At 57.4% G+C, this 13,865-nt stretch overlaps 2 protein-coding genes across 4 annotated transcripts in view; one reads left to right on the top strand and one right to left on the bottom strand.

Moving 5' to 3' along the window:
* MED15 (mediator complex subunit 15) overlaps window positions 1-2,203 on the top strand; it is a 61,928-nt gene extending 59,725 nt beyond the window's left edge. For all 3 annotated transcript variants that reach the window (XM_060118077.1, XM_060118075.1, XM_060118076.1), the window contains 3 exons: window positions 43-209; window positions 612-710; window positions 1,215-2,203. In XM_060118077.1, coding sequence (XP_059974060.1) covers window positions 43-209; window positions 612-710; window positions 1,215-1,351 — 403 coding nt within the window. In that variant the 3' untranslated portion in view covers window positions 1,352-2,203. The remainder of the gene's footprint in view (window positions 1-42; window positions 210-611; window positions 711-1,214) is intronic.
* Window positions 2,204-3,046: 843 nt separating this feature from the next.
* Window positions 3,047-7,585, bottom strand: CCDC74B (coiled-coil domain containing 74B). Its single transcript, XM_060119175.1, is given in 9 exon segments — window positions 3,047-3,185; window positions 3,285-3,375; window positions 3,445-3,514; window positions 3,587-3,708; window positions 3,711-3,772; window positions 4,594-4,744; window positions 5,630-5,686; window positions 6,641-6,685; window positions 7,290-7,585. Coding segments are annotated over 9 exon segments (990 nt in total). The 5' UTR covers window positions 7,543-7,585.
* Between the last annotated feature and the right edge of the window lie 6,280 nt (window positions 7,586-13,865).

The raw sequence follows: 13,865 nt of genomic DNA, 5'->3' as shown, positions 1-13,865 counted from the left end.
CTATGGCCTGGCCAGGGTGGTCAACACGGCTACCTCCCCCAGGGCCCCGGTGGTGTGCACCCGGAAGCGTAGGTTTGAAGAGGACGAACGGCAGAGCATCCCCAATGTGCTCCAGGGGGAGGTGGCCCGGCTAGACCCCAAGTTCCTGGTGAACTTGGACCCTTCTCACTGCAGTAACAACGGCACCGTCCACCTGATATGCAAGCTGGGTGAGTGCCGGGGGTGGGGTGGATCAAGAACGAACCCTGACTGGCAGCCCCAGGCTCTGCCACTGCCCAGGACCACCTGCTCATCCCCCAGCCCCGGGCCCTCTCCGGAGCCTGCCCGCTGTCCTTGGTCCCTGCACGCTCCTGGCCCAGGACTCGCACTGGGGGCTGGGCCCTGAGCCTGCACACTTTGACCTCTCCCCCACGTGCAGGGAAGCCCCCTCCCTCCTGTCCAGCTGCGACTCTGCTCACCTGAGGCCCTGGGGAGACGGGGAAGCCCGGGAGTCAGGGGCCTCGGCTCTGCAGCAGCCTCACCAGAACCTCTGGGGGCTGGAGGGTGCTGTTGGGGAGCAGGGCTATGAGGAGGGGCAAGCTGGATCACAGGTGCGGCCTTGTGTGTTGCAGATGACAAGGACCTCCCCAGCGTGCCACCGCTGGAGCTCAGCGTTCCTGCCGACTACCCTGCCCAGAGCCCGCTGTGGATCGACCGGCATTGGCAGTACGGTGGGTGACTGAGAGGACGGGCCACCAGGCTTTCCTCCACGTGCCCCTGCCCTGCTGAGGCCCCCCTCTTCCCCTTCCTCCTTGATGGGCAGGAGCAGGTTGCCCCTCAGTCACATGGAAAGAGAAGTGTCTCTGACCCGATGGTGTCCCTGCAGCTCCGGGGCAGCCGTGTTCCGGGAATGAGGGGTGAGCAGGCCCAGTGGCTCCTGTGGGCCTCTTCAAGGCTGACCTGGGGGCACACATGGGAGCTTGGGCTCATGGGGACCCATCTGAGTGACAGGCCCAGAGAGAGCCTTGGTGATGGGAGACAGTCCCCCCGAGGCTCAGAGCTGGCATGTAGAGGACCAGGACAAGGGCCCCCAGGCCATCCCTGAGGCTCCAGACCATTTTGTTCCAGCTCTCCACTGGCACATGGGAGCTGGCACGCCCGGTCCCTAGGCTGGGTGGGGCGGGCCAGGGTCCTGGCAGAGAACACAGCGCTCATGGCCCGCCGCTCTGCTGCAGACGCCAACCCCTTCCTGCAGTCGGTGCACCGGTGCATGACCTCGCGGCTGCTGCAGCTCCCTGACAAGCACTCGGTCACGGCCCTGCTCAACACCTGGGCCCAGAGCATCCACCAGGCCTGCCTCTCGGCCGCCTAGCCGCCACCGCCACTGCATCTCCGGCTGCCTGCCCTCCAGGGACCGTGGGGCAGCCGGCAGCCTCGTCGGGGCCCCGTGTCGGACATTTCTAGATGCTGGCTTCCTTAGAGAGCTTGGGCTTAGGTTAGCTTTCCTGCTTTTATCCTCTGCCTTGGGGACCCGCCAAACATTTCCCACACTTGGACAGGACTGGGACAGGCGGCTGGCTGCTTCCTCCAGGAGCCAGGCACGCCCCCGGCCCTGTGCTCCTCGGGCTACTATCCCCGCAGCCTCTGCAGGGCCCGTGTCCTTCCTTGGGAACTCAGGGTCCTGTGTGAGCCTCTCGCGTGTGCGCCAGAAAGCTCTTCTACCGTTTCTATAGGGGAACATGCAGGACATAGGAAACCCTTAAAACATGCAGAATTCCCTGATCACGGTTTTGGGTTGAGATCGTGCCACCGTTGGCATGTGGGGCACGCCACAGGGGAGCTCCAGGATCCGGGGGCGCTGACTGCAGCTCGAGGGAAGGTCTGTTTGTGGCTGTGGGTCCCTGGCCACCGGCTGGGCCTCATACCTCATGATCCTTCTCATTCTAGCCCTGGGAGTCTGCTCAGCACTGTGGAGGCACCCGGGGAGCAGGGGTGTCTGGGTGGATCTTGTTCCTGGCGCCGTGCCCACTGGTTAGGCACTTAGGCCCACTCGGGTTAGGATGTTGTCCTCGGGACCCAGCGTCTTAAGAACCCTCCAGACAGTTGAGGGCTCCTGACGGGGCGCCAGCCGGCCCTCTGGCGATGAGAGGTTCCCCCCTTTTGTATGTGCATTACCGTGTCTTCTGTGGTTCTTATAATAAATTTATTATTCCTGTGTTTGTCATGAATTTGTCACTGTGTCCCCCCCTCTCTGCAAGTCAGGGGCCCTCTGTCCAGTGAGGGGCACTGTCGGGGCTGAGCCAGGTCCCCCACCTTGGGGATGGCCACCGATGCCCAGACGTGCCTGTCCTGGTTCACCCCCAGGTTCCCTACTCCCCAAAGCAGAAGCGGCAGAGATCGGCACTGAGGACATGGCCGGTTGGGCCAGGAGGACTGTCCTGCCAGGCAAGGGTCTGCGCTGAAGCTGCTGTTCTGGTGATTGAGGGGGTGGTGTGAGGCCATTGCAGGGTGGGGCCCAGTGTACAGGAGAGGACCTTCTCCCGTGGCTGTGGCTCTAGCCATCCATGGAGGAAGGCAGGCTGGGTGGGGCTGCTTACTAGCTGTGTTCGTCAGTGGACACAGGACAGTGTCTTGCCCACATGCCGGGAAGGCAGCCCCCTGCACTCCAGGAAGAGTGTGCAGGCTGTCCCAGAGCTTGTTTTCTTACAGGGCAGCCGCAAGGCCCTAGCAAGCAGGGTGACTGCCCAGCAGGCCCCGCCCATGGCAGGGAGCAGAGCTAGGGGCGCTCAGGGCAGCAGTGCCTGGTGGCCAGTGAGGAACAAGACTCGGAGACAGGGAGAAACGAGCTTTATTTCCAGTCTTCGACAGGTAGGCTCATGCTTATTTCATACTGCACACGTGTGTGTGAGTGCAGAAATACCAAGCAAAGAAAGAAACAGTTCCTCAGCCCTGAGACCACGTACTTTATCTGCCGTGGGTTTGGCTGGTCTGGAAGTTAGGCTGGCGTAAATGTACTAGGATTCTTTGGAAGTGCTACCTAGAGGGTGAGCGGTCGTGGGCCTGGCACTCAGAGCACCGAGTAGTGCAGCCGCCGGCTCTGCACCGCCTGCAGCCGTCTCTGCCGCTCGGCGAAGTTGCTCTTGAGGCTCTGCTTCAGTGCGGGCAGGATGGCGCACTCCGCCACGGGCGCCCGGCTCAGGATCAGGCTGGGGGGCGGGGGTGGGGGTGGTCACTGCGGACGCCCTCCCCGGCCCTGTGGCCCCTGGGCTCAGAGGCTGCCTACCTCCCATGCCAGTAAGACTCACCATTTCTTAGAGACGCCCTTGGTGGCGACCTTGGGGAGCTGCGTGGCCCCCGGGTGCAGAGCCTCCTGGTCCCTGGGGAGGGACGAGTCAGCTGTGAGCCCCAGACAAGCAGGCCCTGTTGTGACCCAGTGGGCTGCGTGGGGCACTTACTTGGGAGAACCGGGCCTGGCCTCCTCGGGGGCAGCCCTGGGTCTCTGGCTCCCTTCTAGGAGGGACTTGAGGTGCTGCAGCTGGAAGGCAGGGAGAAGAGGTGCGGTGGTTGGGGCTGCGGGGCCCCAGGGCGCCCTGCAGCCGAGCCTCACCTCTTGGGCCTGCAGGAGGTTGGCATTCCACAGCTGGCGGATGACCACTTCGCACTGCTGGAGTGTGGCGGGCTTGCACAAGTGCGGGGGCAGCCTTATCGAGGGGGCATCCCTGGCACCTGCTTGCCCTTGTGCAGGCTGCCGGCCACCAAGGTGGCTGCTGGATTAGAGCTCTCCACTTTATCTCTGAAACAGCCATTAGAGCAGACCAGAGGCGGCCTGCCGGAGGTGATCTCTCACACCCCCTCTCGGGGCAGCACCTGCTCCAGCTTGAGTAGAGGGTCGTCTCCACGGCCTCCTGGGGGCCTGGCTCCCTTCTGCCTACCAGGGTGCTCCAGGCACCAGGTGGCGGGGGTGGGTCCCTGGGGCCGGGCCATGACCCGGGCCCGTCACTTCCTCCCCCTTCAAGGTACACTGAGGAGTCAGATGTGGTTTGAGCTGCCTGGCTGCCCTCAGTCCTGACCACAAACCCAGGGTGCTGGTGGAGGGGGGAGCCTAAAGACTGCAGAGAAGCAGGAGCCTGGCCTGCTGCTGGCACTACCCAGGAGACAACAGGGTTCCCTCTTCGGATGCAAAGTCCAGGCTCACTGCTGCTTCCCAGGAAGTCCCAGGAACCCGGGTGTCACCCAGGACTGGTCCTGCTCTGGTCTGCTGGCCCTGTGCCTTCCAGAGGCCAGCACAGCTCCCAGGGTAGAGCCCAAACCTGACTCAGGGTTGTCTTGGCAAAAAGCAAGCTAATGTGGAGGCCAAGTTACTTTGTTTCTGTGCTTTGAGAGAATGCTTTAGGGGCTGCTGCTGCCCCTCTTGCGGGCTCAGGTCAGTGCAGGGACTGTGCAGGACCCCCAGGGGAGGGGAGAAGGCAGGGTCCACCAGATGGGCAAGCCCGGCTTTCACAAGCTTGCTTCCCTCTGAAGACCTGCCTGTTTGGAAGGACAAAGCAATTGGCTGGTTCCAGGGTGTGAACCTGCTGAAGGCAACCCTGTCCCGTGGGGCTCACGGAGCCTTACTTGGCCAGCCCCTGTGCCCCGAGGGCTTTGTCCACCCTGCTGCTGTGAAGCAGGGCAGCAACCAAGGGCTCCTCCTCCAGGTCCGACTTCTGGGGAACGTCAGCTTTCGAGTCTTGCTTCTTAGAGGAGGTGGGCTGGGGCCTGGCCTTGCCTTGCGAGTTGGCTGCGAGTCAGACCCAGACAGGGCCAGACACTGGGCATCTGTCGGCTGTATGCACCCAAGGGGCCCCGCCCCTGCATCAGTTTCCTCTTTGTAAAGGGGAGATGGTAATGGCCTCCCTCCGAGGGCTGCTGGGAGGCACAGATGCGGGAGTAGGGTGAAGCCTGTGGGTGCCTGAATGTTCTGAAGCGGACGTAGTGGTGGAGGTGGCTCCCCGAGCAGCCGAAGTGGGGAGAGCCCCACACACCCCGTGGGGCAGTCTCCTCACGGGCCTCGGTAAAGGCCGGGGTGGGGTAGCCAGCAGCTGTTCGCTGACTCTGAACCCCATTTCGGGCAAAATGAAACGGAAGGAAAGGTCTGGTCCCAGCCTGTGCAGGTCTGCTTTCCCAGGATGAGGCCCCTCAGCAAAAATGCCACAAATCCAGGCTCTGTAGGAGGGCCAGCCCACCCGCGTCCTGTCTGCTCTGAGGGACACAGCAGCAGTGAAGACCACTCGGGGCTCCTCTGTCACACGCTCTGCCTGACTCATGCCCCACACTGACCATCTTGCCTCGGCAGCCAAGCCTGTCCTGCTTTTGTGGCCTGTCCTCAGGCCTCCCTCCAGCCGACCCACTAACCTGTCCCCTGGCCTCAGCTCCCTCCTGGAGGTTTCAGCTCACAGGGCACCTGGGGACCCTCCTTGGTCCCACAGCTACGCCTTAACCCCTAAGTCCATGGGGACTGGCAGAGGCACTCCCCCAAGGTCTGCCCCACAGAGGACCACCGTGGGCTTTCAGCATTCGGCTCAGCACCCCACTTGCCGTTTCAGACCCGGGCGCCCCGAGGTCTGTACCTGCTCTTACCCGACCCTGAGCACAGAGGTGGTGGTGTGCTCACCTGACACCACTGTATTCGAGATGGACTTGGACTGAAAGCTGGAACTGGAGATGCTGCCTGTGGGGGCTGCTTGGGGTCAGCAGAAGGTGGCAGCAGCGAGGCTCCCATCCCTGCAGGTCCCAGCACTTCTGCACGGCCAGGTCCACCTGTGCCCGCCTCCTGGCTCTGCAGGTCCCAGCCCTCCCCCACACTCTGGTGAGGCAGCCCCAGACACCGCCAGTGCCAGAGGGAGCCAGGGCCGTGGGGCTGGGGACGGAAGAAGCAGTGGGACCTGAATGGGAGCACGCCCTCTCTCGAGGTCCCATCGGGGGACCCCTGCCACTACGTGCCCACATCAGCTCGCTGGAGCTGTGCCGCCCCACTGGAGAAGGGCCCTCACCACCCCATCCTCTGCGTATCTCCCAGGAAGAGAGCCCTGGGCACACCCCAGACTGGGGCATTCCAGGCGGGCACCACTCACCACTCAGACCACCTCCCGATGTCAGACCTGTTCCCAAAAGTAAGAGGGGAGGGGAGCCCAAGACTCGACCTGGTCGTCCCCAGGCTGGGCTAGGGGACAGGCAAGGTGAGTGGGCCACAGTTGAGGACATGCCCCCATGATTGCTGTGGAGATGATAGGGAGGACCCTGGAAGGAGTGTGCCCAGAGCTTCCTGCCCCAAGGCCAAAGGGACCAGGGTTGGGGCTGGGGCTGTGCCGGGGAAGCCTGGGGCAGCAGTCCAAGTGAAAGCGCACCAGGATAGTGAGGCCAGGGCTGGGGAGGGGGGAACCTGGGCAGCCCCCTGCCCCAGCTGCTCTGTCCACTGCCCCTGCTACACAGAAATCAGGCTTTGGGGTCCCCAAGAGTGGCACTTGCTGTGCTTGGGTGCATGAAGTCACCCAGACCATGGCTGGGAGCGGTCTGTCTGTCCAGGCCCCCTCCCCACTGGGATAGTTCGCGTGGGCATAAGCAGTCTGGGGGCTTGCTCTTGAGGGCAGTAGCTTCCCATCAGGCACCTGTGGGCCTGTCTTACCTTTCTTCTGCGGCTTCTGATTCATGATTAGCTTGTAGTGGAGATCTGAAAACAAGCACGGGCTCTCCTCGTGGCTACTCTGAGAAAAGAAGCTTCGCTTCCCCTGCCCACTCCTCCTTGCTTAGCCCCTGAGAGACCCTGCTCCATGGACCAAGCCTTTGCCTTGGCACCCTCGGGTCGGTGATGCCTCTGGCTGCTCCCTGAGCCAGAACCCCTGTGTGAGAGCCTCCCCCGGAGCCCATTCCTCCATCCGTGACGTCTACAGAGCAGTCTCTGCCATGCGGGGCCTGGGCTCTAGGGGGACAGAGGCGAGTCAGGATGACCCAGGTGTCAGGGATCGTTCTGGGGCCCCGGATCTGGGTGTGCTTAGTTTGTGAAAATTCATTGAGCTATATACGCGTACTTTGGGGGTGTGTTTCACTTCTACAAAAGTTTTTCAAAGGAGGCCGCCTGACCCTGCCTGGAGAGGAGAGGTGGGCCGGGTTACCTTCGGCAGTGGCGCGGCCAGACCCGCCCCCCGCAGTTGGCTTTGGTGCTGGGGCGGGGAGCCGAACCCCGAGTGGCCGGGGTGGGACTTGCGGCCCTGCGTCCTCCCTCAGCCTTCGTGCGCCGTCTGGGCGCGGCAGCCCCGGCCCGCCGCCCGCCTCACCCTTGTTCTCCCGCTTCAGGTGCTCGATTTCCTCGTGGAGCTTGACCAGCGTCTCCGAGTGCTGCTGCTGCAGGAACTGCAGCGTCTTCTCCAGGTCCAGCGCCCGCTTCTGCGCCTCGCTGAGTCCGACCGGCGCGCCGTGCTGCCCGGGGTACGGAGGGACCGCGGGCAGGCGCGGGCGCAACGCGCCCCGGGAGCCCAGGATCCCCGAGCTGGGGGGCCGCAGCCCGGCCGCCACCCCCGCCGCGCTCATGTAACCGCCTCCGCCGCGGACGCACGCCCACTCGGTGGCCCGGCTACCGACGCTCAGCTCGGCGTCGCCATGGAAACGGGCGCGCCCGCAGGGGGGGGTCTTTGCGTGCTACGGGGCGGGGCCTGGGCGGGGCTGGTTAGTGGGCGGGGCCTGGGCGCCAGGGGCGGGGCTGCGGCGGGGCGGGGCCTGGGTGATACACCTGACTTAATTGGATGGCATCCTCTGACTTAAACCACAGAGAATCGTCTACCTTTACAGGTCTTAATATTTAGTTTTGTTCACTGCTTGTGGGTTTTTTGGCTTTTTATAATATTTTTTGATGGGGACCATTTTTAAAGTCTGTTGAATTTGTTACAATATTGTCTCTGTTTTATGTTTTTTGGCCCCGAGGCATGTGGGCTTTTAGCTCCCCAACCAGGGATTGAACCCTCACCCCCCGCATTGGAAGGAGAAGTCTTAACCGCTAGACTGCCAGGAAAGTCCCACTGGTTGTGTTTTAATAGTTCACTTTTTGAATAGATGATACGATTACAGGATGATACGACTTTAGATGGTAAGTAAGATTTTGATTCAAAAATCAAAAGGTAGAATTTCCACTTCCAATAATCGCAGAACCCTCGTGCTTTATGAAATGTGGACAAAATACATGAAACAGCTCTCTGAAAGCACTGGAGAAGAGCAAAAAGCAGGCGGAAACTGGAGGAAGGCAGCTCTTGAAAGACAGCTGTTTTCTTCTGAGGGCTCCTGATCAGCCAGACCCGAACAGGAAGCCAGAGCCTTATCGGCTGGAGAGGGCGAAGGATGCAAACTGAGGGGCGCTGGGAAGTTTGGGGCCATAAACCCCCCTTCAAGTACGTGGCTGGCCTGAAATGCACATGTAGGGGTAAGATTCCAAAGGTCCCAGGGCAAGACAGAGCTGGAGGGCGAAATGGCCTAACTCCAGGGGAGACCGAGTTTGGAAACTGACAGAGAAGCTTGGTAAACGCCTCAGTTTTCCATTTAAACCCCAAAAGGGCCACAGCTTAGAAATAAAGACTGTGTTCTAGAAATAAGGGATTTGCACTAAGACTAAGGAAGAAATCAAAATACATTTGCCCTAATAGAACTTAAAGCCCAGTCTCCACAAGTCCATGGTGGTCTTCCCATAATTAAACTGCCTAAAGAACAGAATTCAACACTCTTCAGAGAATGATAACAGAACCCAGAGTCTCAATGACACATCATCTGCAAGGTCTGAATTACACTAGTAAATACCAGACATGCAGAGAAGCAGACAAACGGTGATGGAGTCAAGGACAGAAGTATATCCTCCTCAGTAGAAATGATTCGAACAATGCAGATAAATCCAAGTCCACCCTGCCCCCTGTCACGAGCGAGGCATGGCCACTGCCTGAGCCTTCTCTGTGTTTACATACACACTCGTACACTTATGGGTAGGACTCATTTGTCTGCAGTGGCCTTCAACTGTTTCTGTAATGGGATCATGACAGACATATTGCTTTGCAACTTGGTTTATGTTTTTGTTTTTTTTTAATTTATTTTTGGCTGCTTTGGGTCTTTGTTGCTGCACGCAAGCTTTCTCTAGTTGCGGCGAGCAGGGGCTACTCTTCGTTGTGGTGCACGGGTTTCTCATTGCAGTGGCTTCTCTTGTTGCAGACCCCGGGCTCTAGGCGCGCAGGCTTCAGTAGTTGTGGCACACGGGCTCAGTTGTTGTGGCTCGTGGGCTCTAGAGTCCAGGCTCAGTAGTTGTGGCACACGGGCTTAGTTGTTCCGCGGCATGTGGGATCTTCCCAGATCAGGGATTGAACCTGTGTCCCCTGCATTGGCAGGCGGATTCTTAACCACTGCGCCACCAGGGAAGTCTCTGGTTTATGTTTTAACAGCAGGTCTTAGAGAACATTCCAGGGAGTTCATGAGTTCCTGCCTTTTTTATTTTATTTTATTATTTTGAGCATTTTATTTTTATTTTTTTGAAATTTATTTATTTTTTTATACAGCAGGTTCTTCTTATTCATCAGTTTTATACACATCAGTGTATACATGTCAGTCCCAATCGCCCAATTCATCACACCCCCACCCCCACCCCCCCGCCACTTTCCCCGCTTGGTGTCCATACATTTGTTCTCTACATCTGTGTCTCAGTTTCTGCCCTGCAAACCAGTTCATCTGTACCATTTTTCTAGGTTCCACATATATGCGTTAATACACGATATTTGTTTTTCTCTTTCTGACTTACTTCATTCTGTATGACAGTCTCTAGATCCATCCACGTCTCAGCAAATGACCCAATTTCGTTCCTTTTTATGGCTGAGTAATATTCCATTGTATATATGTACCACATCTTTTTTTTTTTTTAAGATGTTGGAGGTAGGAGTTTATTAAATTATTTATTTTTGCTGTGTTAGGTCTTTGTTTCTGTGCGAGGGCTTTCCCTAGTTGTGGCAAGCGGGGGCCACTCTTCATCGCGGTGCGCGGGCCTCTCACTATTGCGGCCTCTCTTGTTGCGGAGCACAGGCTCCAGACACACAGGCTCAGTAGTTGTGGCTCACGGGCCTAGTTGCTCCGCGGCATGTGGCATCCTCCCAGATCAGGGCTCGAACCCGTGTTCCCTGCATTAGCAGGCAGACTCAACCACTGCGCCACCAGGGAAGCCCCGTACCACATCTTCTTTATCCATTCATCTGTCGATGGGCATTTAGGTTGCTTCCATGACCTGCCTGCCTTTGTTTTTTATTGCTACACAGTATTCTCTGAGCTCATCCTATTTTTGCTCTCCTGGGCCATCCTAACCCTCCAGGACAAAGTCAAGGACAGGCTGACTGTCCCCGTGACAGTAAGGGCCGGGTGTGCAGTCCGAGAGGAGGCTCCTGCTGCTACACCAATTGTCAGCACCGTAAGATGAGCTTCAATTAACAGGGAGAAAACGTTTTCACCTACTGACTCTCAGGGGGAATATGTTTAGAATTGGAATTACCTGCTGATTTAAGTAAACAAGTGTCACATGGGAAATGATGACTATCTTTTCAGCCACAGCTGAGGGCTGCGATGTGGCACCCTCCGCTCCTTTGCAGTCACATAAGAGCCTGGAGTTCCTGTGCATTATCTCATTTCATCCTTGAAATACATTCGTCAAGGCAAGTGTTATTACATTTCCAATTTATGAACAGGGAAAGCAATGTGCAGAAAAGGGTTTTTAAAAAAAGTAATATGATGGGAGAACATGTATATTGTTGTACATATTTTCATTTCTCTGAATTTTTGTCACTTGCGCTTGTGGTGTCATATCTGAAAAACCATTGAGTACTTCACAGTTATGAATATTTACTCCTGTGTTTTCTCTTGACAGTTATAGTTTTAGCCCTTTCTTATACATCTGTCTGTGATCTGAATTTTGGACAGGTCCCTTCAATGCAGTGACCACGCATTTCCTCGTTGATTTTTGTTCAACGTTAGACTGAAGAGCCCCTTTTCTTATCCTAATCCTTTTCTGCTCATGTACAAATTAATTTATCCAATAGTTCATATTTTGATTCCTGAGATGTGAGAAGCTGGATGTGTATATAATAGGTAAAATTGGTTATTTATTTATTGGGCAGCTACTATGTGCTTGCTCAGTGCTGGAGAGAAAAAGTACAATACTTGTGCACAAGGAGCAAACATACACATCAGAGAATCAGTCACAAGTATTTATTCAGCATCTTGAAGTGCCCAGCATCACACAAGTAACAAGAAGTATCTCTTTGCTTTTATTTGTGGACCAGGGCGGGTGAGTACAGAAGGGGCTCTTAGTCCAGCCTGGGAGGTGGAGGGAGGTGGGGGTTGGGGGGGAGGAGGTCCCCTGGTGGCGAGGGAGGGGGTGCAGACCCTCAGAGACCACCTGAGAGCGCAGCAGAAACCCCTGGCCTCCCGGAAGGGGAGGTCAGAGGCCACTTCCGGGTGGTGGGGCCAGCTGAGTCAGCAGCTCCCTCTTGACTGGCTGCCCCAAGCTCGGGTCTTGTTGGAGGAGATTTCAGATACCTAAACCCTAAGCTTTCCGGAGGACGTTCTGTAGGACACAGACGCTTGGATGTTACTGGATGTGTCATGGGAAACAGGTCATGAAGGACAGTGAGTCCAGCATGGGCTGCGGGGCTGGGAGGTGCCGCCAGGAGGCCAGAGCCGGGAGCTCTGAGAGGCAACCGGGTTTGACCCTTTGGCAGTGGTTGGGGTGGTGGCCAGAGGGTGAAAGTCAGGGTGTGGGGGGAGTTGAGGGGGTGGGCAGTTGGCATAAACCACCGGAGGCTTCGGTGAGGTGAGGGGAAACACAGAGAGAACCCCCATCTTCAGCCTGACCTCCGGGAGCCGGGCCAGCAGCCTCTCCTCGGGTGTTTTCCCCCCTAGATGTGCCCCATCCCCCAGCACCATCCCTGCAGCTGAGAGCATCCCCCTTTCCATTGCTGCAGCTCTGAAACCAAGGGCCCTGAGGATTAGCATCAGCTAGATCCACTCCACCTATGATCTGCCTTCCCCCACCAAGTTCACTTCAATTTTTTAACAACAGCTGCTTTTTTTTTTTAACTAATTAATTTTTTTGGCTGCGTTGGGTCTTTGTTGCTGTGTGCGGGCTTTCTCTAGTTGCAGCATCGCTTGAATTGTTTTTATGAAAATTTGCATATCCTCTGAGTGGCACAGAGCCTAAACGGTAAGACGTTTGCCCGAGTTGTTGCTTCAGGAACTTGGTATCAGCTGTGACCAGTTCTAGCTGAGCTGGTGAGTGGTTAGGACCACCGACCCTCCAACTGAAACCGAGCACTGGGCTCATGGGCCTGCGGGCAGAAAGTCAACCTCTGACAGCGGGCTTTGCAGCAAACTAAGGATGTTGTTTGCAGGGTGCCGAGCAAAGGAGTGGGGGGCAGGCCTCAGACCCACTGCAACGTGGCCTCTGAGTTAGTGGTTTTTTTTGTTTTGTTTTGTTTTTTTGCGGTATGTGGGCCTCTCACTGTTGTGGCCTCTCCCGTTGTGGAGCACAGGCTCCGGATGTGCAGGCTCAGCGGCCATGGCTCGCGGGCCCAGCCGCTCCACGGCATATGGGATCCTCCCGGACCGGGGCACGAACCCGTATCCCCTGCATTGGCAGGCAGACTCTCAACCACTGCGCCACCAGGGAGGCCCTGAGTTAGTGGTTTTTAAAGGGGAAGAATAGAGGGGCTGGGGTTCATCACCTTAATTGTCTGTGACCTGGGCGTCTCTGTCTCTGTAACCTGTACAGGCCATCTTGCCCCGGAAGATGACTCAGAATGGCACGTGAACATGATGCTTATTGGGAAGCTGAGGCTTCAGGCACCTGACCTGCATTGCTCCTTATTGATGAGGCAAACGTGACCATGTAGGTGCAGGCAGGCAGGAAGGGAACCAGAATTTAATTGTAAACTAGTCATGGGACTTAGTTTCCACCTATATGCCATCAGGCCAGGCACTGCCCCTCAGAACCTGTGTCCCTCACAGAACGGCTGCTTCACCATTTTCTTATTTCCAGTCACCTTTCCCCACCTCCTGTGCCTCAGCCTCATCCGGTAAATACCCGTCCTCGGCCCTTGGGTAGGCAGCCTCTTTTCTCTGCTGTGAACCTCGGCGTCTCGGCATCTGGCTCAGTGACACTTCTGCCTCTGCTCCATCCATGCCTTTCTCTACTCTGCAGCTAGAGCCCCGCAAACTAACTCGAGGTCATCATGAAGGTAGAGTCCCCATCGCCCTCACCCGCTCAGCTCCCTGGGCGCAAGCCACTGAGCACCATGGGCCCCAAACTACCCTCCCCAAAACCAGGCCCCAGGCCCAACCACTGGCACCCTGGCCCCTCCTTTTTTTTTTTTTTTTTTTTTGCTGCATTGTGTCTTCGTTGCTGCGTGCGGGCTTTCTGTAGTTCCAGCGAGCGGGCGCTACTCTTCATCGCGGTGTGCAGGCTTCTTATTGCGGTGGCTTCTCTTGTTGCAGAGCATGGGTTCTAGGCACACTGGTTTCAGTAGCTGCGGCTTGTGAGCTCTAGAGCACAGGCTCAGTAGTTGGGGCACATGGGCTTAGTTGCTCCACGGCATGTGGGATCTTCCCGGACCAGGGCTCGAACCTGTGTCCCCTGCATTGGCAGGCAGATTCTTAACCAGTGCACCACCAGGGAAGTCCGCTGGCCCCTCCTTGACCTTAGTGTCTGCTTCGATCTTTGACTTCAGGACTTTGCACCATGAGGTCCCCCATGTGTCCCAGCACAGCTGAGGGTGGCACGCAGTAGGTGGCTGTTCTATGGTTAATGGGTGTGTAGGTGAAGTGAGGCTTGGGGGCGAGCACAACCC

This window comes from Mesoplodon densirostris, chromosome 15, assembly GCF_025265405.1.
Source record: "Mesoplodon densirostris isolate mMesDen1 chromosome 15, mMesDen1 primary haplotype, whole genome shotgun sequence".
Taxonomy (NCBI): Eukaryota; Metazoa; Chordata; class Mammalia; order Artiodactyla; family Ziphiidae; genus Mesoplodon; species Mesoplodon densirostris.
This window is presented reverse-complemented; position numbering and strand designations above follow the sequence as displayed.